Source organism: Chiloscyllium plagiosum, chromosome 13, assembly GCF_004010195.1.
Source record: "Chiloscyllium plagiosum isolate BGI_BamShark_2017 chromosome 13, ASM401019v2, whole genome shotgun sequence".
In the NCBI taxonomy this organism is placed as follows: domain Eukaryota; kingdom Metazoa; phylum Chordata; class Chondrichthyes; order Orectolobiformes; family Hemiscylliidae; genus Chiloscyllium; species Chiloscyllium plagiosum.
In genome coordinates this window covers 34744636-34770006 of record NC_057722.1, presented here as the reverse complement: position 1 = coordinate 34770006, position 25371 = coordinate 34744636, and the positions used below count along the sequence as shown (strand labels likewise).

At 41.2% G+C, this 25371-nt stretch overlaps 1 protein-coding gene across 1 annotated transcript in view; it reads right to left on the bottom strand.

Annotated features, from left to right (window-relative positions):
* The window catches only part of veph1 (ventricular zone expressed PH domain-containing 1), a 250025-nt gene that overhangs the window by 65520 nt on the left and 159134 nt on the right, over positions 1-25371 (bottom strand). Inside the window, exons 11-13 of the mRNA XM_043703007.1 lie at positions 19520-19729; positions 17363-17754; positions 1760-1899 (exon numbers count right to left, since the gene is read on the bottom strand). Coding sequence (XP_043558942.1) covers positions 1760-1899; positions 17363-17754; positions 19520-19729 — 742 coding nt within the window. The remainder of the gene's footprint in view (positions 1-1759; positions 1900-17362; positions 17755-19519; positions 19730-25371) is intronic.

The window sequence follows — 25371 nt, the reverse complement described above, 5'->3', positions numbered from 1 at the left end:
GGTTTGAAGGGATATGGGTTGGGTGCTGGCAGGTGGGACTAGATTGGGTTGGGATATCAGGTCGGCATGGATGGGTTGGATTGGAGGGTCTGTTTCTGTGCTGTACATGTCTACGACTCTCTGATTCTAACATCCTAGATCCACTTTTCAGGTCCTCATCCCTTTTCCTAGCTATGTCATTGGTATCAATGTGTACCACAACTTCTGGCTGCTCACCCTTCCCCTTAAGAATCCTGTCGACTCGATATGAGACATACCTACCCTGGCACCCGAGAGACACCATCTCACCAGAAGTCTCATTTGTGACCACAGAATCTCCTATCTATTCTCTAACCATTGAATCCCCTGTCACTATCGCTTTTCTATTCTCCCCCCCTTCCTTTTTGAGCCACAGGGCCAGGCTCAGTGCCAGAGACCTGACCGCTGTGGCTTTCCCCTGGTAGGTCACATATCCCCCTCCCCTTCCCCCTACACACCACCCCAACACCACCACCCAACAGTATCCAAAGCAGTGTACTTATTATTGAGGAAATAGCCACAGTGGGTCCCTGCACTCTCTGCCTATTACCTTTCGCTCTCCTGACAGTTACCCAGCTCCCTTTATCCTGTAACCTATCCTGTGACTACCTCCCTATAATTCCTCTCTATCACCCCCCTCAGCCTCACGAGTGATCCAGCTCCAGCTCAAATTCCCTGAGGCGGTCTATGAGGAGCAGGAGTTGGGTGCACTTCTTGAAGGTGAAGTCATCAGGGACACTAGTGGTGACCCTTACCTCCCACATACTGCAAGAGGAGCATGCAGCTGCTGTAACTTCCATTCCCTCTGCTCTAAGTTGCCAAAAGAGATAAAAAAGAAAACCTTACCAATCCTCCACACAGTCTTTTTTATTTGGCTACAGGAGAAGGACAGGTGGGAGATACTGCATGTATAGTGTTTCGGGTTTAGCCACTACCTGAATATATTAATTTACTTACCCAGCAGTTAATGTTAATATGGTGATTAGTCAGTGATAGGTCACAAGACTGCAGATTATCAATAACAACAGAACAGAAATGTACTGCACACAAGAAAAACAACAAACAAAATTATCTAATTACAAAAAAAAGCAAGATTTTTAAAACACACAGCAAAACAATGTTTCAACCTGTTTCCCAGCATTATCCTTTAGACACTCAATTCTAGAGAAATCACATTCCTATTTCAACTTTAACTTAGTTAAACCTGACAGTTTCATAGCTGAGGACTGTGGAAACATTTTGATGACTCCTTTCTCATGGACTTCTCACAAATCTGAGAGTCTGAAACTTTTTCAACTTTAATAACCTGCAGATTTCCAACCAACTCCCCTATCTTGGAAGTTTCACAGACTAAACCTTTCTGCTAGGTGATTGTTCGTTGAAACCTTCCAGGAGAGAAACTCAACTTGCTTCTAAACTGAACTTAATGTGTTCTGAAATAAATTTAAAAAGCAAAGAACTTGCTCAATCCCAGGTTTTTTAACAAAGCGAATCTATGTTACTGCACCTCTTATAAATGTAATAGTTTACATCTTTCCATTAACACCACAGTTACCTGCTTTCTGACAAATTACGAATCTAGTCATGGTTTGGAAGAACTCTCTGATCTTGATTTTTTTATTAAAAAAAGAAAGCCCTTCATATTAGCAATCTGCACCCATCTGTCTGTATTTTGAAATTAAATTGCAAAAATTAATATATAAATTATGCACACTTTGTTACACTTGAAAATGGCTCTCACCTGTTGGAACAGGAACATAATGTAGATCCAGAGTTGGGGCTGTTCACTGTTGAGGGTGAAACTGGATTTGCTGTACAGGCAGTAAAAACCTTTTTGCGGGCAACTGAACAGCAATTTAGCTACACATCTCCGAATGGAATCTGGGTAACAAGTTGAACATGTTGGTGAGCAGAAAATTGTTAGAGTGCCACAAAACAAGAAAGTTTCAGGTCATTATGGTACTTAGAATGCAACTGAAATCGTAGTATTAACTTGAATTACACTGAAGGTATGTAGCTTTTTAAATGATTACTTTCTTTCTTGTTCCAATTCCAGAGATAAAAATCACACAACAGCTGGTTATAGTACAACAGGTTTATTTGGAAGTACAAGCTTTCAGAGCGTTGCTTCTTTGCCAGGTAGCTAGTGGGGCAAGACCATAGGACACAGAATTTATAGTAAATGATCAAAGGGTCATACAACTGGGATGTATTGTACAAATCTAGATTGCTGTTTAGTCTTTAATCACTTAGATCAGGTTGCAGGTTTTGTTTCATTAAAATATAAATCCCAGAACTTCTTTCAGGTCACATTCCCAAGATAACTTATGGTTTTATAAAAATAGGTGACATCTCAGCTCAAACTTTGCATTAAAGGTGTGAGGTTACAGTCTGTTTGTATTCCAACCTGGAGTCTGACTTGTTCTATTTCCAAAGTAGAAATTTATAAAATGTCACATTGACTGACTGCCTACAGCCATCAAGGACATTCGGCCTCGCACCTTTGGATGACTGTCCTCCAAGGCGGACTTCAAGATAGGCAACAACGCAGAGTCGCCAAGCAGAGGCTGATAGCCAAGTTCGGTACTCATGAAGATGGCCTCAACTAGGACCTTGGGTTCATGTCACACTACAGGTGACCCCACTACACTATACACACACATACACACATTGTCTTACACATGATCACACTCTGACACTCACGCAGACCCTCTCTCAGACACACACACCCTCACACTTGCGCACACATATTCTCGCTCTCTTACATGCACGCATGTCTATAGGGTGAATTTACATTTGAAGATTTGTACTTGCCTTCTATTTTGTTCAAAAGCACACAATCTGTAGGCAGTCAGTCCATGTGACATTTCCTAAATTGTTTGATTTTAACTTTGCCTACAGATTGTGTGCTTTTTGAACAAAATTGATTGTATCAACAAAGACAAATCTGCAAATGCAAATCACCCTATAGACTTCCAGGGATACCCTGAAAATGCTAAAAGACAAATGGTAATTCTTCCACTGTTCAGCATTATCTTTCTGAACTGAAATTTTAAAACACTTCAAATTACCTTGAATAGTTGTCATCTTTAGACTTTGGGGTTAGTATTTGGTACGATCATCTGTAAGCTTGTCTTCCTATTAGTCTCAGTTTTAATTTTATTTTCCAAGGTGCATTTAAGGAAATTGACCAGTCTGCTCTTCACTCACTTTGGTTCATGTTCAAAATCCAAATTCATTCACTGAAACCTTTTTATCAAGATTACTAATTTTAAATGACATTTTGTATTTACAGATAGATTTAGCCTTCATGCCCAATTGCATTGCACAATCCTCCACTTTTGATTTCAACATTTTCTATTCTCATAGGTCTGATCATTTAGTGCTACGAGATCCTTTAAATGTTTCCATACTGCTAAAACGTTAGTTCCATAATGTCACAGTCTCTAGCAAAGCTCTTAGCTCATAGGGATCTGGAACATTATTAGTTCCTCTGTAACAGAAGAAAAGGTCTAATGAATCAGTTATTTGTTCCACTGTAGAATTTGTGCCAATAATTGCAAAATAGCTGCTCATGATACTTTGATACGCTTATTTTGCAAGTCATCTGCCCAAGATCATATAGATTAGAATTGCCTTCTTGGAACAGAGTCAGAACGTGATGGGTTTAAATTTCACTCTAGAGACATCAGTACATAACTCAGCCTGATAATTCAGTGCTGCATTGTTGGTTGTGCCATTATTTCAGTGAGACATTGAACCAAGAGGCTGTGGTGGTGGTGGTGGTGATGGTGGTGGTGGGGGGGGTCGGGGTGGGGTACGGTGGAGTTCCATGTGTGGAAAAGCACCCAAGACAATAAGTTGAAGACGAATAGAGGACCTTCACCCGTGTCCTGTCAAATATTCATACCTTCACCAACATCAATAAGGACAGGTCATCAGCACATTATTGTTTTTTCTTATTAGAAAAGATTACTTAGTGTGGAAACAGGCCCTTCAGCCCAACAAGTCCACACCGACCTGCCGAAGCGCAACCCACCCCTCTACATTTACCCCTTCACCTAACACTACGGGCAATTTAGTACAGCCAATTCACCTAACCTGCACAACTTTTGGACTGTGGGAGGAAACCGGAGCACCCGGAGGAAACCCACGCAGACACAGGGAGAATGTGCATACTCCACACAGTCAGTCATCTGAGGCGGGAATTGAACCTGGGTCTCTGGCGCTGTGAGGCAGCAGTGCTAACCACTGTGCCACCATGCTGCCGTGGGAGTTTGCTGTACATACATTGACTGTTATACTTCATCCATTACAACAGTGATTTCAAAAGTACTGTTGGTTGTAAAGTATTTTCAGACGTCCCGAGGTCATGACAGGCTCTGGAAAAATCCAAGTTCTTTTTTATTCTTACCTACGACAGCACTTTCCAAATCCACAAGCTTAACTATACAGAAGGCTAAGAACAGCAGATTCACGAGAACAGAATCACCCACCTGAAAGGTTTCCTCTGAGAAATACAGCACCCTGTCTTGAAACTTTATCACAATTCTTTCACTGATAAGAGGTCAAAATCCTTCAATTCTCTTCTTACCAGTATCATGGGTGAATCTATCTACCAGGGACTGCAGTGTCATAGAGTCATAGAGCTGTACAGCGTGGAAACTGACCCTTCCATCCAACTTGTCCATGTTGACCAGATATCCTAAATTAATCTAGTCTCATTTGCCAGTATCTAGCCCATATCCTTCTAAACTCTTTCTATCATATACCCGTCCAGATTACTTGGTAAATGTTGTAATTGTACCAGCCTCCATCACTTCGTAAGAATCAATAAGTTTGCAGATGACACCAAATTGGAGGTGTAGTGGACAGTGAAGAAGGTTACCTCAGATTACAACATGATCTTGATCAGATGGGTCAATGAGCTGAGGAGTGGCAGATGGAGTTTAATTCAGATAAATGTGAGGTGCTGCATTTTGGGAAAGAAAACCTTAGCAGGACTTATACACTTAATGGTAAGGTCCTCGGGATGTTGCTGAACAAAGAGACCTTGGAGTACAGGTTCATAGCTCCTTGAAAGTGGAGTCACAAGTAGATAGGATAGTGAAGGTGGTGTTTGGTGTGCTTTCCTTTATTGGTCAGAGTATTGAGTACAGGAGTTGGGAGGTCATATTGTGGCTGTACAGGACATTGTTTAGGCCACTTTTGGAATATTGCATGCAATTCTGGGTGTTGTGAAATTTGAACGCGTTCAGAAAAGATTTACAAGGATATTGCCAGGGTTCGAGGATATGAGCTATAGTTGAATAGGCTGAGGCTGTTTTCCCTGGAGCGTTGGAGGCTGAGGGGTGATCTTTTTTTTTAGATTTGATTCCCTACAGTATGGAAACAGGCCCTTCAACCCCACCAGTCCACACCGACCCTCCGAAGAGTAACCCACCCAGACCCATTTCCCCCTCTAACTCATGCACCTATCACTATGGGCAATTTAGCATGGCCAATCACCTGATTTGCACATCTTTGGACTGTGGGAGGAAATCAGAGCACCCAGAGGAAACCCACGCAGACACGGAAAGAATGTGCAAACTCTACACAGACAGTCGCCCGAGGCTGGAATCAAACCTGTGACCCTGGTTCTCGTGAGGCAGCAGTGCGAACACTGAGCCACCGTGCTGCCCCAGACATTTATAAAATCATGAGGGGCATGGATAGGATAAACCACCTAGGGACGGCGTGGTGGCTCAGTGATTAGCACTGCTGCCTCACAGCACCAGTGTCCCAGGTTCGATTCCAGCCTCGGGCGACTGTCTGTGTGGAGTTTGCACATTCTCCCCGTGTCTGCGTGGGTTTCCTCTGGGTGCTCCGGTTTCCTCCCACAGTCCAAAGATGTGCAGGTCAGATGAACTGGCCTTGCTAAATTGCCCATAGGTGCATTAGTCAGAGGGAAATGGGTCTGGGTGGGTTACTCTTCGGAGTGTTGATGTGGACTGGTTGGACTGAACGGTCTGTTTCCACACTGTAGGGAATCTAATCTAAACAGACAAAGTCTTTTCCCTGAGGTGGGTGAGTACAGAAATAGAGGGCATAGGTTTCGGGTGAGAGGGGAAAGATATAAAAGAGACCTAAGGGGCAACTTTTTTATGCAGAGGGTGGTGTGCATGTGGAATGAGCTGCCATTGGAAGTGGTGCAGGCTATGACAATTGAAACATTTAAAATGCATCTGGATGTATAAATGAATAGGAAGGGTTTAGAGGGAAATGGGCCCAAAGTGCTGTTAGGTGGGACTAGACTGGGTTGGGATATCTGGTTGGCATGGATGAATTGAACCGAAGGGTCTGAATCTGTGATGTACATCTCTATGACTCAATGACTCTGGAGATTTCATTCACAGACCAAATTGTCCCTTAAGTCCCTTTTAAATCTTTCTCCTCTCACCTTAAACCTATGCCCTCTAGTTTTGGACTCCCGTGCCCTAGGAAAAAGACTTTGGCTTTTCACCCTATCCATACCTGTCATGCTTATAAGTCACCCCTCAGCCTCTGCTTAATTCACCTCGCCCTATAGCTCAAACCCTCCAAACCCAACAACACACTTGTAGATCTTTTCTGCACCTTCTCAAGTTTAACAACATCTTTCCTATGGCAGAGAGAGCAGAATTAACTGCAGTATTCCGAAAGTGACCTAACCAATGGCCTGTACAGCTACAACATGACATTCCAACTCCGATACTCAATGCACTGACAAGTAAGGATAAGTGTACCAAATGCCTTCTTCACTACCCTGTTTACTTGTAACTCCGCTTCAAGGAACAATGAACCTGTACCCCAAGGTCTGTTTGTTTGGCAACACTCCCCAGCACCCTACGATTTAATGTATAAGTCCTTCCAGAAGGCAGCCCACTACCACTTTCTCAAGGTTAATTTGAGATGGACAATAGGTCCTGACCCAGCCAGCAACACTCAAATATCATGGATGAGTGTATAAAATTACACAGACTGACTAAACACACTGCTATTTTAGAAGTCTGGTAAAGCAATATTCTAAAATATTGTTCCTAGCAATATGTCTCTCAGTATAGCAAGAAACTGCATTCTGGTGGATGATTTCCATTCAAAATGCACAATTATTTTTCTCTTCACAGATGTTATCCCACATTTCCAACTTGCGGCTATATTCCCATTGTTTTCTTTTCCACCATATTTCAAATGGATGTATTACACAAATGGTTCAAAAAACAATACTTCCAAATTATCTTGTAATCTAAATATGTAATCTTTGCCAGTTTACTTCTGGTTGAATAAGTGATTTAAAATTAATTTGTAAAGTTTATTTGTCTGGGAAAACACAGGAATGCAGTTGTTGAAATGTGACCACACTTCTTAAGATATAACTTTTAAAAAATGGTGAATGCAGTGAAAGAAAAAACTGCTCAAATAAGGGTTCAAACTTAATGAATGCATGTATTGTTTGGATGCTCAGGAATGATGCCTGGCTAATCTGAGTTTGGAGCCAATATTAGTAATTCTCCCTTGAGTAGATCCATATTTACATGTAGACTTCGTGCTTCCCAAAAGTCAAGAGAAATTTCCATGAAAACAAAAATGAATTGTGTTGATTTCACATTTCTATTATTAGAATATGTGCAAAATGGACTTGAGGGACACTTTTCAGAAGAGTCATTTTTAAAAAATGGATTAAACAGGTTGCATAAAACACTTTACTGGAAATAACACAATGCAACTCAACTCCATACCATTTCTGTTGGTGATCAGAATGTTTAAATTTATAGAAAGCAATTCCAGATTTATTTCATTCAAAATAAACTTTTTCACTAAATATTTTTAAAAATTGAATACTTCTTTTACTTCATTACTGTGCTTATGTTTCACAAAAGGGAAAAAAAAAGATGGGAAATGTTCATCCTGGAGTTCAGTTACTAGTGGTTTACCCCAAGGATCTGTTTCAGGGCCACTGCTGTTTGTCATTTTTATAAAAGATTTAGATGAGGGCGTAGAAAGATGGGTAAGTAAATTTGTGGATGACACTAAGATCGGTGGAGTTGTGGATAGTACTGAAGGATGTTGCAGGTTACAGTGGACATAGATAAACTGCAGAGCTGCGCTGAGAGGTGGCAAATGGAGTTTAATGCAGAAAAGTGTGAGGTGACTCACTCTGGAAGGAGCAACAAGGATAAAGAGTACTGGGCAAATGGTCAGATTCTTGGTAGTGTAGATGGGCAGAGAAATATCAGTGTCAATTTACATTAATCCTTGAAAGTTGCCAAGAAAGTCGATAGGGTTGTTAAGAAGGCATATGGTGTGTTAGCTTTTATTGGTAGAGGGAATGAGTTTTGGAGCCACGAGGTTTAGCTGCAGCTGTACAAAACTCTGGTGTGGCTGCACTTGGATTATTGTGTACAGTTCCAGTCATTGCATTATAGGAAGTAGGTGGAAACTTTGGAAAGGGTTCAGAGGAGATTTACTAGGATGTTGCCTGGTATGGAGGAAAGGTCTTGTGAGGAATGGCTGACGGACTTGAGGCTGTTTTCATTAGAGAGAAGAAGGGTGAGAGGTGACTTAATTGAGAGATATAAGATAATCAGAGGGTTAGATAGGTAGAGAGTGAGAGTTGTTTTCCTCAGATGGTGAGGGCTAAACTTTAAATTGAGAGGTGATAGATATAGGACAGATGTCAGAGATAGTTTCTTTACTCAGAGAGTAGTAAGGGTGTGGAATGCACTGCCTGCAACTATAGTAGACTCACCACTTTAAGGGCATTTAAATTGTCCTTGAATAAACATATGGATGAAAATGATACAGTGTAGGATAGATAGGTTTCACAGGTTGGTACAACATTGAGGGCTGAAGGGCCTGTACTGTGCTGTAATGTTCTATGATCTATGTTCCATGTACTCATTCGGGTTAGTGGGGAGTATTCCATCACACTCCTTGTGAGTTGTGGACAGACTTTGGGAAGTCACGAGGTGAGTTACTTTCTCTTGTTGTATACTACTTGTCCTAATTCAATTTCTGGACCACCAGGACAGTGATAGTGGGGATTTAACCACGGTGATATCGTATACCAAGGGAAGATCGATAGATTGTCTTTTGTTGGAGATGATTGTTGCCTGGTACTTGTGTGGCACAAATGTTACTTGCCATTTATCAGCAAAAGATTTAAATGTTTTCCAATTCTTTCTACAGAAGGTTGAAAGTCTACTTCAGTATCCAATTCCTTGCAAATGGAACATTCCTCACGAATAATCACATATCTCCACTTCTGAAGATAGTTAAGCCCAGGATATTGTTTTGAGGAACACCTCCACCTCCAATGATACTCTCAGACTGAAGTGACTGGCCTCCAACAACCAGTGGAAAGATATCCCTCCCCTGTACCCCCAATTTCCACTGCCTCCAGTTTTCCTCAAGCTCCTAAATGCCACCTCTGATTAACAACTATCTTGATCCCAAAGACTCGTCAGTCTTGCCTCACCTCACAGGAATCATAAGATCTCTACAGTGTGGAAGCAGGTTATTTGGCCCATTAGGTCCACACCGATTGCCCAAAGACCATCCCGCTCAGATCTACCGTCCTCTCCCCACCACCCTATCCTGTATCCCTGCATTTCCCATGGCTAACCCATCTAGCCTGCACATTCCTGGATGCTACGGGTAATTTAGCATGGCCAATCCATCTAACCTACATATCTTTGGACTGTGAGAGGAAACCCACGCAGACACAGGAAGAATGGGCGGCACGGTGGCTCAGTGGCTACTGTTGCCTCACAGCACCAACGTCCCAGGTTCGATTCCAACCTTGGGTGACTGTCTGTGTGGAGTTTGCACATTCTCCCCGTGTCTGCGTGGGTTTCCTCTGGGTGCTCCGGTTTCCCTTCACAGTCCAAAGATGTGCAGGTTAGGGTGGATTGGCCATGCTAAATTGCCCATAGTGTTAGGTGCATTAGTCAGGGGTAAATGTAAAGGAATGGGTCTGGGTGGGTTGCTCTTCAGAGGATCAGTGTGGACTTGTTGGGCTGAAGGACCCGTTTCCACATGTACAGAATATAATCTAATCTACACACACAAGACACCCAAGGGTGGAATCAAACACAGGTCGCTGGCAACATTTTGAATTCAGTTCTTTATTCTATGCTCGAACTAGGGTTGTCAAGGGGTTAGGAGTTAAATGGCCCTGGAGGAACCCAAACTAGGAATGACTGAGCAGTTTATTACTCAGTAATTGCTACTTGACAGCACTGTTGATGACAGCTTCCACCATTTTGCTGATGATTGGGAATATTTTGTGGACAGGTTATGCCTAGGGAATATTCTACATTGTTAGGTTGATATTAGAATTGTACCCTTGCTCGGACTTTTGTCAAGAGTTGTGGCTAGTTTTGGAACAGAGGTTTTCAATATTACTGCAGTGATATTGTCAGGGTCCATAGTTGCTGCTTTATTCAGTATCTTAAACCACTTCTTGACATCAAGTGGAGTAAACTGAATTGGCTGAACTCTAACATCTATGTTGCTGGGGATCTCATGATCATGCTTAAATAACTCCACTGAGAGTGGTATCCTGTCACTAAGTCACCCCTTATTTACATGCGGAGAGTCCTTGATACTCATCCAGCTCCCTCAGAGCGAGTTCTCAAGACTGTCAGGATGTCTGACACACTATTTTTATCTAAAGACAAAAAAAATTGCAGATGCTGGGATCCAAGGGAGACAAGCAGGAGACTAGAGGAACACAGCAAGCCAGGCAGCATCAGGAGGTGGAGAAGTGTAATCGGGTGTAATCCTCCTTCAGGATGTCTCCACCTCCTGATGCTGCCTGGCTTGCTGTGTTCTTCCAGCCTCCTGCTTGTCTACACTATTTTTATCCAGTCAGGACTCTCTGATTGGACCATATTAACAGCCCCAATCAGGTAACTCATACTCTATGTAGTCCATCATGCTGACCTCGTTATAATCACTACATATGCCAGAATGGTTAATCTACTCAGTGCTGTTGGCTGAAGAATTTTGCAGGTGCTTCAGTCTTCTCTTTTGCAGGCATGCATCAGCTGCCTTATCCTTCTAAGTGATTGAGATTGTTGCTTTTTTTCTGATATGTTGGTCTCTCCCATCATTAAGAATGGAGATACTTGTGGAACCTGCTCCTCAAGGTAGATGTTTAATCATTCACTACCATTCATGGATATGACAGAAATGCACTGCTTATTTCTGAAAAGTTTGTTGTGGGATCACGTAGCTCTGGCGAAAGTGAGGACTGCAGATGCTGGAGATTAGAGTCGAGAGTGTGGTGCTGGAAAAGCACAGCAGGTCAGGCAGTATCCGAGAAGCATGAAAATCGACGATTCAGGCAAAAGCCCTTCATCAGGAATGAGACTGGGAGCCGGGGGGTTGGTGAAATAAACGGGAGGAGCTGGGGAGAAGGCAGCTGAGTGTGCAATAAGTGGATGTAGGCGGAGGTAAAGGTGATAGGTCAGAGGGGAGGGTGGAGCGGATTGGTGGGAAGGCAGATGGACAGGTGGGACGTCACGAGGGTGGTGCTGAGCTGGAAGGTTGGAACTGGGATAAGGTGGGGGGAGGGGAAACGAGGAAACTGGTGAAGGCCTCATTGATGCCATGGGGTTGAAGGGTCCTGGGGCGGAAGATGAGACATTCTTCCTCCAGGCGTCAGGTGGTAGGGGAGTGGCGGTGAAGGAGGCCCAGGATCTGCACGTCCTTGGTGGAGTGGGTGAGGGAGTTGTTCGGCCATGGGGTGGTCGGGTTGGTTGGTGCGGGTGCCCTGGAGATGTTCTCTGAAGTGCTCTGTGATGCGGTCTCCTCTACATTAGGGAGACAGGACTCCTACTCGCAGAGCGCTTCAACTCCCGCTCCACTCCAATCCCATGGCATCAATGTGGACTTCACCAGTTTCCTCATTTCCCCTCTTCCCACCTTACCCCAGTTCCAACCTTCCAGCTCAGCACCGTCCTCATGACCTGTCCCTCCTGTCCATCTTCTTTCCTATCCGCTCCACCCTCCCCTCCAACCTATCACCTTTATCTCCCCACCTCTATCCACCTAATGCACTCTCAGCTACCTTCCCACAAGCCCAGCGCCCCCACCCCCCCACAATCACTTATCTCTATCACATGCTACTTCCACTATTTTGCATGTAAGTAGATGTGCTTCAACTTCACCTGTTTGGTACCTCATTTTTAGTTATACCTGATGGGTAGATCAGACAGCACATGGTTCAGTTGACTCTTTCATCTCATTGGCTCCCTCACACCTGCAGCTAGCCCAGTCTGGCAGCTATGTTCTTCAGGGTAGGTGCTATAAATCCACTCAGTAACAGATGTTGAAGTCCTCCACCCAGAGTACATTCATGTCCTTACTATCCTCGGTGCTTCTCCATGTGATGTTCAACATGGGGAGCACTGGTACATTAGCTGAGGTAGGGCAATCGTTGGTTACCAGCAACCAGCAAGATATTTGATTGCTGATATTTGACCCATTTCCTTGAGTCTCTATGCAGTCTAGAATCAATGAGGAGGACTTCCAGACCCATTCTCTCCTGATAGTATGCCAATGTGTTACCACCTCTGGTAGGTCTGTTGTTAGGCCATTCAGCCCCTGGGGCCTGTTCCACCATTCAATGAGATCATGGCTGATCTGTGGCCGAAATCCACATACTTGCCTTTGGCTTATATTCCTTTATTCCTTCGATCAAAAAAAATCTCAGATTTAAAATTAACAACTGATCTAGCATCAACTGCCATTTCTGGAAGAGAGTACCAAACCTCTACCACCTTTTGTCTGCAGAAGTAGTTCCAAGATCTCTCCAGAATGGTCTGGCCTTAATTCTCAGACTATGTTCCGAGTTCTAAAATCCCAACAAGTGGAAATAGTTTATCATTATCTACCCTGTCTTTTCCTATTAGTATCTTGAAGGCTTTGATCAGCAGTCTTTAACTTTCTAAATTCAAGAGAAAACAGGCCTAATCGTATACTCTCTCCTCATGACTTAATCCCTTAAGTCCAGGTATCCTTCTGATTGGACAGCACATACTCAGGATACTTTCTGTAAGGTATGATTCTGAGATTGTCAAGCTATGCTTTCTTTGGTCTTTCAGATAGCTCTCCCAATTTTGGAAATATCCTTAGATGTTAGCAAGGAAGACTTTGCAGGATCAAGAGGGTTGCAAGCATTACCATTATTTCTAGTGCAGAGTTGGGTGGTCCTTCTGGGTTTACTTGGGCTTTGAACCCAATTCTGGATTACTAGTCCAATGACACTAGCACTGTGCCAATCTTCCCAGAGGAACATAAAGAAGCTGTTAGCATCAATGAAGTTTAGATCATTGAAGGCTAATTATTAACCTGGTTAGGAGATTGGCAGAGTGAAAGGGGTCAGAAAATAGAGATAATTGACAGGTACACTAAATGGCAGAGTGTGATTTGTGGTATCCCACAAATACAGTTGGAACTGTATTCATTAATGACTGAGAGACCAGGAAAGATAGATTCCTATTCAGGTTTGTTGATGACATGGTACAATCTGCAGTATGGACCAAAGTATAAATTACAAACACATCAAAAATTGGATATGTGGATAAAAGAAGCAAAGACATTTCTATGAAGTAAGAAAATAGATCAGTGTACTTTTTTAAAATAGTGAAAAGCTAGAAATAATGAAGGTCCAAAGAGACTTTTGAGTCGATGTACATGGTTAAAATGTCATGGACAAATACAAAATTTAATCAAACTCACTGGGTTTCTTTGAAGACACCCTCCAAGCCCCAATCTCCTTATTGGAAGGAAAAGACAACATGGGAACTTATCACACTATCCAGATCTTGAACATAATATTGCCATTCCTTCACTACCACTACCACTCAAATTCCTGGAACTCTCTGCTCAACAGAACCGTGGATAAATTAATTCCAACTGGACAGCAGCAATTTTAGTCAGTGGTTCATTATTTTATAAGTGGCAATCAGCAATGGTTAACAAATTCTAGCCTCAACCAGTGACACTCACATTTCATTGTTGAAATTTGGAATTCTCTTCAGAAAACAGCAGTTGACACGAGAACAATTATTAATTTTAAATCTGCGGTTGATTTATTTTTGTTAACGGATGTTCTTGAGGAATATGGTCAAAACAGATAAGTGGAAGTAAGGCGCTGATCAATCTTTTTCTTACTGAAGTTTGATTGGGGAAATGTCTTATCCCTTTTCTGACATATATTTCAAAAATGGCTCAAATTGTATCCTTTCGTGGCAAAAAGTAGTGCTTTTTGGCAAGAATTTATTCCAACAGCAAAATACAATTACAGCAAATGTCAAACGTTATATGGTACTTATTTTGATATGGTACACAGTACATGTAGCATATCCAGTTCATTTGTCATTTGCAGTCAAGTAAATATAAATTGAGTCCAGACCTACATCATTCATAACTAAATGAAAAGATCTATGATCACAAGTTTCTGATCAGAGAATGACAAAAATTCTTTCATAGCATTGGAAAAGTAGAACCTTACATTGGAGAGAGAAAGGCTGCTGAAAATGCAGACAATTTAACAAATTGTGCAAATTGCTTGTTTTGTCATTTTTAACACCATTTCCCTCTCACTATGCCCCTGTCTGATATCTCATGGACTGAAAAGCTATAGTCGATATTTGACTGACTAGGCAACATAGAAGACTAAACAAGTAAACTGTTTTTCCTTTTGTACTGAAATGTTCAGTGTGTGCCTGGCAAAATCAGGAACTACCTCTGTGGAATAATGGGTAAAAACCTGCATTCTATCATCAAAAAAAGCATTTCAGAAAACTTTTAAAATGAAGCATGTAACAGGCTGGAGTTAAATTGACTTTTGCATGAAGCAATAGATTATCATGTTGGTATCATGTCCAATGTTATGTGTGATTATAATTGGGAGGAAGAAACCATTGATAGAAACAAGTATCAACAGTTCTTTTCTTGTTTGAAACAATTTAGTCAATTGTCTAAGCTCATCTACTTCTAAGATTGGATTTAAATTTATGTAGTATATTTCACAGCCTGATGCAGTCCCAAAGTACTGTCTCTCATTTACTTATGAAGTGGAGAGTTTGGATAGAGACAGAAAACAGGAAACTTCCAACTAGCTAGCTCTACATCTGTCATTAGGAAGAATCTGGAATCTCTTATTAAGGTAGATATTAATAGGGCATTTAGAAAATCTCTACATAATCAGACAGTCAAAATAGTTTTTTGAAAGGGAAACCATGTTTGACTAACTAATCTGAGGAAATAACAGGCAGTGTGATTAAAGGTGAACCTGTTGGAAGGCTGCACTTGGATCTCCAGAAGAATTTGACAAAATGACACATCAAAGGTTATTGCAATAAACAAGAGCCCATTGTGGAGGGGGTAACCTAAGAGTTGGATTATTTGAGGATTATTTAGCTTGCAGGAAGCAGAGTTTAAGGAAAAATGGCCCAGTTTCAAACTGACAAGATGTGATGATGGAATACCATATTGTTTAAAGATGGAACTACTCACTTACATTACTGACTTGATGAAGGAACCAAATGTATGATTGCAAAATGTGCTGATGACACAAAATAATGGGAAAGTAAATTATGAAGAGGACATAAAGGGTCTGAAAAGAGATATAAATAGGTAAAATATGTTGGCAGAAATTTGGCAGATGGTATAACATTTCAACTTGTATACTTTGTCAGGAAAAACTAGGAAGTAGTAAGTTATTTAAATTAATAATCCACAGATCTCTGAGTTTAAAGCAATCTAGGTATCTTCGTACATAAATCCATAATGTTAGTATTCAGTTGTAGCATGTGATTAAGACAACAAATAGAGTGTTGTTGCTTATTGCAAGAGAAATAAAACATAAAAGGAAGGATGGTTTTGCTGCAGTTTAGAGCGTATTGGTGAAACCACATCTGGAGTACAAAGAAAGGATGTGAATGCTTGACAGAGACAGAGGGAGAGAGAGAGAGAGAGAGAGAGACAGACAGAGGGAGAGAGAGAAAAGCTTTTATTTGTCATTTTTACCATATACAATTATTACAGTAAAAACAAGACAGCATTTCTCCAGGACCGAGGGTGCTACAGCAGAAACTACTCACTCGTACACAGCATAAAATGCATAAGAAGTGCAAAATACACAAGTTACAGTGTAGTAGAAGAATGATAAATAATTTACATTCAAAGTCGTGCAAAAAATTTTAGATGGGAAAGAGTCCATTCATACTGTGTTAAGGAGCCTGATGGCTTGGGGGAAGAAACTGTTACACAGTCTGGCCATGAGAGACTGAATGCTCAGGTATCTTCTATCAGAGGCAGTTCGGTCAAGTGATACTTGGAACAGGGGATTAAATTTTGAGGAAGGGATTGAAAAACTGTACCTCTTTTCATTAGACTTGAGAAGCATAAAAGGCAATCTTATTGAGACATGCAAGGTTCTGCATGAACTTGACAAGATGGCTACGAAAAGGATGTTTCACCTTGCAGGAGAGACTGGAACTAAAGGACACCGTTTAAAAATTACATGTCTTTCACTTAAGATGGAGCTAAGGGAAAGCTTCTTTTCCTCACAGAGGGTCATGGTTCTTTGTAGGTGTCTTTGACAGTGTGTTTGAGGCAAAGTTATTGAATCCCTGTCAGGTAAACATTGCTAGACTCTTGACTGATGAGTGGTCAGTAGTAATCAGAGGTACGTGGGAATATGCAGTTGAGGTCAGCCATGATCCTATTGGATGGTGGAGCAGGCATGAGTGGCCAAATGGTCTGTCCCTGTTCCTAATTCACATATTAATATAAAGTCATTGGTTATTGACAAACAATCAAGACCCATAGATAATAATGTGATGAACTCCTTTTATTTTGATATTTTGCTTACTGGAATAAACATTAGCCAGGAAGAAGCCTTAGGTTCTTCAAATAGTACTGTGGCATCCTTATAGTCCATTGGAGAGATAGAAATGAGATATAAACCGAAGAATCAGAATCTAGAGCTAGCAATTATTTTTTAAAAAGTTATGTAATTGACATCTGCAAATATTTCAAAATAGAAGTGCAACCATGAAGTATGTGTTACATTTAAAAGAAGATAAATTAGAGATATTTATTTATTTCACACCTCATCGTGTCTCAAAGCTCTTAATCCAAATGACAGCAGTCCTGAAAACCCAGCCACATTTCAAAGTTGACATGTCAGTTTAATCTTGGATTGATGCTTGAACTACCACATCTAATCTAAACGCAGGAGTGCTACCATTTGAGTTACACTGACATAAATGTGATTAAAAGGAAGACTATTATTTGATTGGCTTACCTTCAATAATACATTGATCTGGGACAGGGATCCTCTTCACTATTTCAAAATAAAATGCCTTCACTTCATCAATACAAGCTTTCAAACGCATATAGAGCTGATCCTGTTCTTCCATGCTACGTTTTAGACTTTCCGTATTAGTTTTCTGATAGGTACCATTGAAGATACCACAGGAATTTCTCGTTTCCTTTGCAGTAATATCAAAATCAGAAAGAGAGAGTAACCGATGTTTATGTTCATCAAGTTCTGGACCCAAAAGTTGTTTAACGCTTCCTTCACTGAGTGATCTGTCTGAAAATGTGATGTCAGTCTTAATGTTTCCATTCTCACCTTCCTCATTTTCAGAGCTTATTGACTTTGTATACATTACATGAAGAGCAAGACTTTTCGACCTGCACTTTGAAGAGATTAAAGAAAGCACTGACTTTAACATGAACATTTTACTAGAAAGACTCCAAAACATAAAATACAAAATTTCAGATTTCTCAATAAACTAACAGTAATTACAACACAACAAGTAGCCTATGTATGTATATATATGAGTGTGCGTATAACTCTTTTGGTGCATTCCTATCCTAACTTAATGCTGGGAAGGACCGACTTGGTCTAACATCTAGACTTCATGACTCTGTGAAAATATTTTGTTGTTTGGTTCCAGAAAATTTGAAATTTAGAATGTGCAATGTGAAAATGAGAGGAATATGGCAGGGTGTCCTCATTCTTTTCTTACTATTGTACTGACTCCCACTCATTCTTCAATGTTACCAAGTTGATGTTATGACTATGTTATGACTACCTTCTAGAAAACAAAATCTCAATTTTTAACTGGATACTGGTGATGGATTATTTTCATTAATTAAATTTATACAACTTCCACTCATCGTAAGCAAATCCATTAACTGCTGGTTGCCAGACAGTTGTGTACAGATCCATAGCATTTTTCAACAAAAAATATTCAGAATAAAGGCTGACAGGTCTCTAGGACTTGATGGGCTACATCCTAGGATTTTGAAAGAAATAGCTATAGAGATGATGAAAGCCCTGGCAGAAATTTTCCAATAATCCTTAGGATCTGGAAAAGTCCCAGAGGATTAACAAACTGAAGTAACACACTTATTCAAAAAGGTGAGGGAGACAAAACAAGCAACTGTAGGTTTGTTATCCCATAGTTATAGGTTAACATCAGTCAGTGGGAAAATGTTAGTCTGTTATAGAGGATATAAAGCAGAGCATTTAGGAACACTTGATAAAATCAAGCAGAGTTAGCAAGGCTTCATGAAGTGGAAATCATGCCTGATAAGTTAAATTAGCATTCTTTAAGCAAGTTGCAACCAGAATAGATAAAGGAGAACCAGCAGATGTACTATTTACATTTCCAAAATGCATTCAATGTGGCGACTTAATAAGATCAGATCACATAATGTTGGGGATAGTGTATTAAAATGGACAGGGAATTCTCTAATAATAGAAGACATTGCTGGAATTAAGTCAGCATTTTCAGGATAGCAACCTGTGACCATCAAAGTGCCACAGGCACAATCAATTATATACAATATAAACGAATGATTTGGATGATGAATGCGAATGGACTATCACTAAGTTTTCAGATCGGATAAAAATAAATGGGAAGGCAAGTAGTGTAGTTATGAAGCTGTTCATCACATGGGTGATGATGTAAAATAGCAACATTTTTAGGAATGTGAGCTTGTATTTGCAACAAAGTGTCACACATGCCACATATCTGCCCTTAGAAGGTTTTTAAAAAAAATTTCCTCTTGTTATGGATGAAGGATGGTTCCAGCCTGCAGGACTTGACCTTGCAGAGCAAGGTCCTTAAATATGCCATGGCGGTGGAAATTGTGGAAGGTACCAGCAATGTAGATAGTATGACAATAGTGTTATGGAAGTGTGGTGCATACCTAATGAGATGAGCAGCTAAAAATTGCATGGAAAAACTTACAAGGGCTCATGGAAAGAAACATTCCATGAAACCCCCTGAAATTGTCACTCAGTCAAGTATTGGTAAAATTCAGCCCGGAGTTAACATTGTTAATGCATTACAGCTCTTCCTTACTTCCAAAGTTCTGTTTCTATTACTGTTAATGTTGGATAATAGAACGTTTTTTTCAGAAATGCTATTTCTAATGGGACTTTCACCTGTTAAATCGCATTGCTTTCCATTCTTCTCTTGATGCTTGTCCTAAGCTATGCCGGCGAACACGGCTGGCATTAGTGCCCTCATGAGTCATCTTTCGCTCAAATGCCTGTCTTTTTATCTGGAGTGTCTGAGCTCCTGGATTTTCATTGATCATAGCTTCATTATTGTAGCAGTCTGCAGCAGCTTCCTTCTCCGTATGGGTCTCTGTTCTGTAGGAATACCAACCGTACTCTAAATTAGCAGTGGTGAAATTAGCCTTGAGACATTTTACTTTGCTGTGCAGGCACAATGCTTCAATAAATAAAACATTAGAAACCTGGATTAATTGATTATCTCTCAGCACTAAAATTTGAAGCCACAGTACAATTGATTAGTAAAAGTGTTGCATCATATGGATTAAAAGACTGCTCAACTTCACTTTAAAGTGTTGGTGCTTGTTAAAATAGATGGGGCTGAATTTTCAATCTATTGTCCAGAACAGGACACTTGGACTTTTTCCAGGTCCTGGCTCAGATCTAGTTGTATCAGAAGCAATTCGGGCTTGGGTGATTATCCCAGGCAGATGGCAGCCAATCTCAGACCTGTCGTTGCCTGGACAAATGGAGCAGGCAAAAGAGCATAGGGTTAGCAGCTCCATGATCTGAACAAGTGCTCAAACGCTCTGATGTCAACTTTGTGTTACCAAGTGAGCTTTCCCATTTTGTTTTGAAGTTTTTTTAAAATTCAGAGACAATGATTATTGATTTACTGCTATATTCCTGAAAAGCTATCCAATAATGTGCCCTAGACTGCTTGCACGTCCCAGTGAGGGTTTCAATCTACCCTCTCCAGCCCCTCAAAACAAACCATCAACAAGCCAAACAGCACATTCATTGCAGAGGTGTGGGTGTTGCTGATTCCACCAACAAATCAACCCCATCCTCTCACTTGTTTATGTCAGGGCACTGGAATACAAAGGCTGGGAGCTTTGAAGTGAGGCAGTTATTTTCTTTAAAACCACTGCCGTATTGTAGGAAATGTGACAACCAAATTGCATGTAATAATTTGTCACCAACATCATGATGATAATGACCGGATTTTGTTTATTTTAGGGCAACAAATAAGACACCAGACAGAATTCCACTATTTTCTTCAAATGCCATCTTTTATGTCCACTTCAATGGGCAAACGAGGTCTTATTTTAGCATCTCAACCATAATATGGCACCTTTTATTAGAGCTATCTTTCTTCAGTGCTGCATTGCAGTATTGGGCTTAGATTACATGCTCAAGTCTCTAATTTGGGAAATGAAATTACAACCTATTGACTTAGAGGTGAAGGTTCTGTTACTGAGTCAAATCTAACATACATTAAAATTCTCCTGAAAAGTAATTTTCCATGAATCTGATGAGAATTGCGTGTGCATTTGACAAGAAATATAAAACCACCACAAATATGTGTGCCAATTTCTCCTACAATTCTTACATGTGATGATTGTACATTTCCTCCTGTGTTTGTAGAAAGCCAAAGGTTATCCAACCGGGGAAGTGACTAACTGATGTGTTCTTAAACCACGATAAAACTTGGTGTTTTTTTTTTCATGACATAATCTATGGCTTAATTGTGTCTGCCAGTTAATTCCCAACTGAAAACAGCAAAATGGATAATTAGGGTGTTCAGATTAAACATATTTAAATGGAGAGTTACTGCTTAGGACTGAGGGAAATAAATAACAGCAACATTAAAGGCACTCCATAATTTATATAATGTCTGCTATATCTTCAGATGCTACAATGAACAAGTAGAACATAAAAGAAACAGAAGTATGATGAAACAGAGAAATTTCTGTTTTCAGCTGCATCATTTTTAGTGCTGGACAGGTCTAGAGACAGAGGATCAGATTTTGTTTATTTTGTATTTGCGCATATTCTGTCTTCCAGTTTACCTGCTTTCGCTCCATAATTGCTTAATATTTGGGCCAAACTAGAATCTTTTACTTTGAAAATTAGGAGAACTTGGATGGGTGGTGAGATTTCCAGTTGTGAATGGCATCGAATTAAGGTAGATAGGATAGTGAAGAAGGCGTTTGGTATGCTTTCTTTATTGGTTAGAGTATTGAGTACAGGAGTTGGGAGGTTATGGTGTGGCTGTACAGGACATTGGTTAGGCCACTGTTGGAATATTGTGTGCAATTCTGGTCTCCTTCCTATTGGAAAGATGTTGTGAAAGGGTTCAGAAAAGATTTACAAGGATGTTGCCAGGGTTGGAGGTTTTGAGCTAAAGGGAGAGACTGAACAGGCTGTGGCTGTTTTCCTGGAGCGTCGGAGGCTGAGGGGTGACTGCATAGAGGTTTATACAATCATGAGGGGCATTAATAGGATAAATAGACAAAGTCTTTTCCCTGGGGTCAGGGAGTCCAGAAGGAGAGGGCATAGGTTTAGGGTGAGAGGGGAAAGATATAAAAGAGACCTAAGTGGCAACATTTTCATGCAGAGGGTGGTACGTGTATGGAATGACCTGCCAGAGGAAATGGTGGAGGCTAGTACAATTGCAACATTTAAAAGGCATCTGGATGGGTACATGAATAGGAAGGGTTTGGAGGCTAGGTGCTGGCAGGTTGGACTAGATTGGGTTGGGATATCTGGTCAGCATGGACAAATTGGACTGAAGGGTCTGTTTCTGTGCTGTACATCCCTATGACTCTGTGACTCGTAGACACAGACAGCAGTGTTTTGAATGACCTCAGGTTTATGGAAGGTAGAATCAGGGAGACCAACCAGGCCTGTGCCAAGCCTCAAGGAAGCAGGGTTTCAACAGCAGATTAGCGGAGGCAAGGAGGAAGTTGAAAGGGTGAAGTAGATGATCTTAGATGATACAATTATGAAGTTGCAAGCTCATCTCAAGATCAAATATAATACCAAGGCAGTAAACAGATTGGCTTAATATCAGCCAGCTGCCATGTAAAGGGTTGGAGCCAGTAGCTAGGGAAAGAAAGTTACAAGTGGAGATTGAAAACAATGGTTTCAGAATTCTCAACAGTTAACTGGGACAATTTTCTGCTCATCCAGCACTAGATGTCAGCTTTGCAGTCTGTTAATTTAGCAATAGTAGCGAAGAGAAGCAGTGAGCATACATGTAAAAGCCCAAACTATACCTTCAGTTAATGTTACCAGGGGGCAGATCATAGAATCCCTAGTGTGGAAACAGGCCCTTCACCCCAACAAGTCCACACCGACCCTCCGAAGAGTAACCCACCCAGACTCAATCTCCGACCCTATATTTACCCCTGACTAATGTACCTAACCTACACATCCATGAACACGATGGGCAAATTAGCACGGCCAATCCACCTAACCCGCACATCATATTTGGATTGTGGGAGGAAACTGGAGCACCCAAAGGAAACCCACGCAGACATGGGGAGAATGTGCAAACTCCATACAGACAGTCACCCGAGGTTGGATTCGAACCCGGGTCCCTGGAGTTCTGAGTGAGCAGTGCTAACCACTGCTGCCTCCAGATGGGAAACAAAAGAGGGCAAGGCATAGATTCTTGGGAGACATCAGAAGTAATGGGTTGGAAGCAGGCTTTGCTAGTAAGTATTTAATCCTGATGACATAGAAAGAATAGAACCAGGTGCAGACGGCAGGTTTAGAGGAGACATGGACAAATCTGCAGAGAGAAAACTGAACAATATTCGATTTCAAGGGGCCCAGACAATATTTTTGGTGGTCAGGAGCTTAGTGGGAAAAAGATTGAAGGTCTCAAAGACATGATGCCCTCATAGAGGGCACAATGGGATGATATTGTGCAAGTTCAGGACTAGACCTGGGTATACATTAAGGAAAAAGTGAGGACTGCAGATGCTGGAGATCAGAGCTGAAAATGTGTTGCTGGAAAAGCGCAGCAGGTCAGGCAGCATCCAAGGTGCAGGAGAATCAATGTTTCGGGCATGAGCCCTTCTTCAGGAATCCTGCTCCTTGGATGCTGCCTGACCTGCTGCGCTTTTCCAGCAACACATTTTCAGCTCTGTACATTAAGGAAACCTGGTACTCTCATAGAAGGGAATGAAATGGTATTGGCAGCTGAATGGATCATCACAATATTAGTCAAAGTCACTTGTTGTTAAAGATGTAGGTGGATGGGATAAGGGAGATAGTTTTAAAAAGATGGCTTGTTATAGATGGAAAGAAACCTCAGAGGATCGATGAGGCAGAGCAGTGGATGTGATCTAATATGAACTTCAGTAAGGCATTCAACAAGGTTCCTCATGGTAGACTGGTTAGCAAGGTTAGATCACATGGAATAGAGGGAGAACTAGCCATTTGGATACAGAACTAGCTCAAAGGAAGAAAGCAGATGGAGTTTAATTTAGATAACTGTGAGGTGTTGTATTTTGGAAAGGCAAATCAGCACAGGACTTATATACTTAATGGTAAGGTGCTGGGGAGTGTTGCTGAAAAAAGTACACCTAGTTTCTTGAAAGTGGAGTAGCAGGTAGATAGGATCGTGAAAAAGACATTTGGTCTGCTTTCCTTTATTGGTCAGAGTATTGAGTAAGGAGTTGGAGGTCATGTTGCTGCTGTACAGGACATTGGTTCGGCCTTTTGGAATACTGCATTCAATTCTAGTCTCCCTCCTATAGGAAGGATGTTGTGAAACTTGGAATGGTTCAGAAAAGATTTACAAGGATGCTGCCAGGGTTGGAGGGTTTGAGCTATAGGGAGAGGCTGAACAGGCTGGGGCTGTTTTTCTTGGAGCATTGGAGCCTGAAGGGTGGCCTTATAAAATGATGAGGGCCATGGATAGGATAAATAAACAAGGTCTTTCCACTGCGATGGAGTCCAGTCCTAGAGGACATAAGATTCGGGTGAGAGGGAAAAGATATTAAGGGACATTTTCTCATGGAAAGGGTGGTGCGTCTCTGGAATGAGCTGCCAAAGGAAGTCGTGGAGGCTGGTATAATTACATTTAAAAAGCTATTGGATGGGTACATGAAAAGGAAAGGTTTAGTGGGATATGGGCCAAGTTCTGGCAAATGTGACTTGATTAATTTAGGATATCTGGTCGGCATGGGCGAGTTGGACTGAAGAGTCTATTTCTGTGCTTGTACATCTTTATGACTCTAATCTTAGAATAGTGAGCAGTTTATTCAACAACGTCTTAAATGCTCTCGATCTGGCAATGGATGACTGTCCTACTTGTGCACCATATCTATTCAAGTACTGAGATCTGAATGAGTGAGGTTGAGGGCTGTACCAAGGCTGCATGGGGATGTGGGTGATCAATGACCTTATTCGTAATTAGAGTTATGGGAAAAATGTGACCACATGATCATTGCAAACTCAATGGGATGGTTATAGATCTGGGTTGAAAATGTACATAGAGGGAAAAACTTGAGGAACATAAGAAGGAAGTGTGCTCAGAAGAGAGATATGAACTCTTGTGATAAAGGATGCAATAATTGAGGATGAGACGTTGTTTAATGCAGAAGTTGAGGGAGAAAATTACAATGAGTGATAATCAATATTTTTGAGTATTGTTGAAAAAAGATACGTTTTGTCAAAGCTCAGAGGAAGTGGTGGAGGCTGGTAGAATTGCAACATTTAAGAGGCATTTGGATGGGTATACGAATAGGAAGGGTTTGGAGGGATATGGGCCGAGTGCTGGCAGGTGGGACTAGATTGGGTTGGGATATCTGGTCGGCATGGACGGGTTGGACAAAAGGGTCTGTTTCCATGCTGTACATCTCTATGACTCTAAATACAAATTCTGGATTAGAGTGGTGCTGGAAAAGCACAGCAGTTCAGGCAGCATCCGAGGAGCAGGAAAATCGACATTTTGGGCAAAAGCCCTTCATTGGGAATAGAGG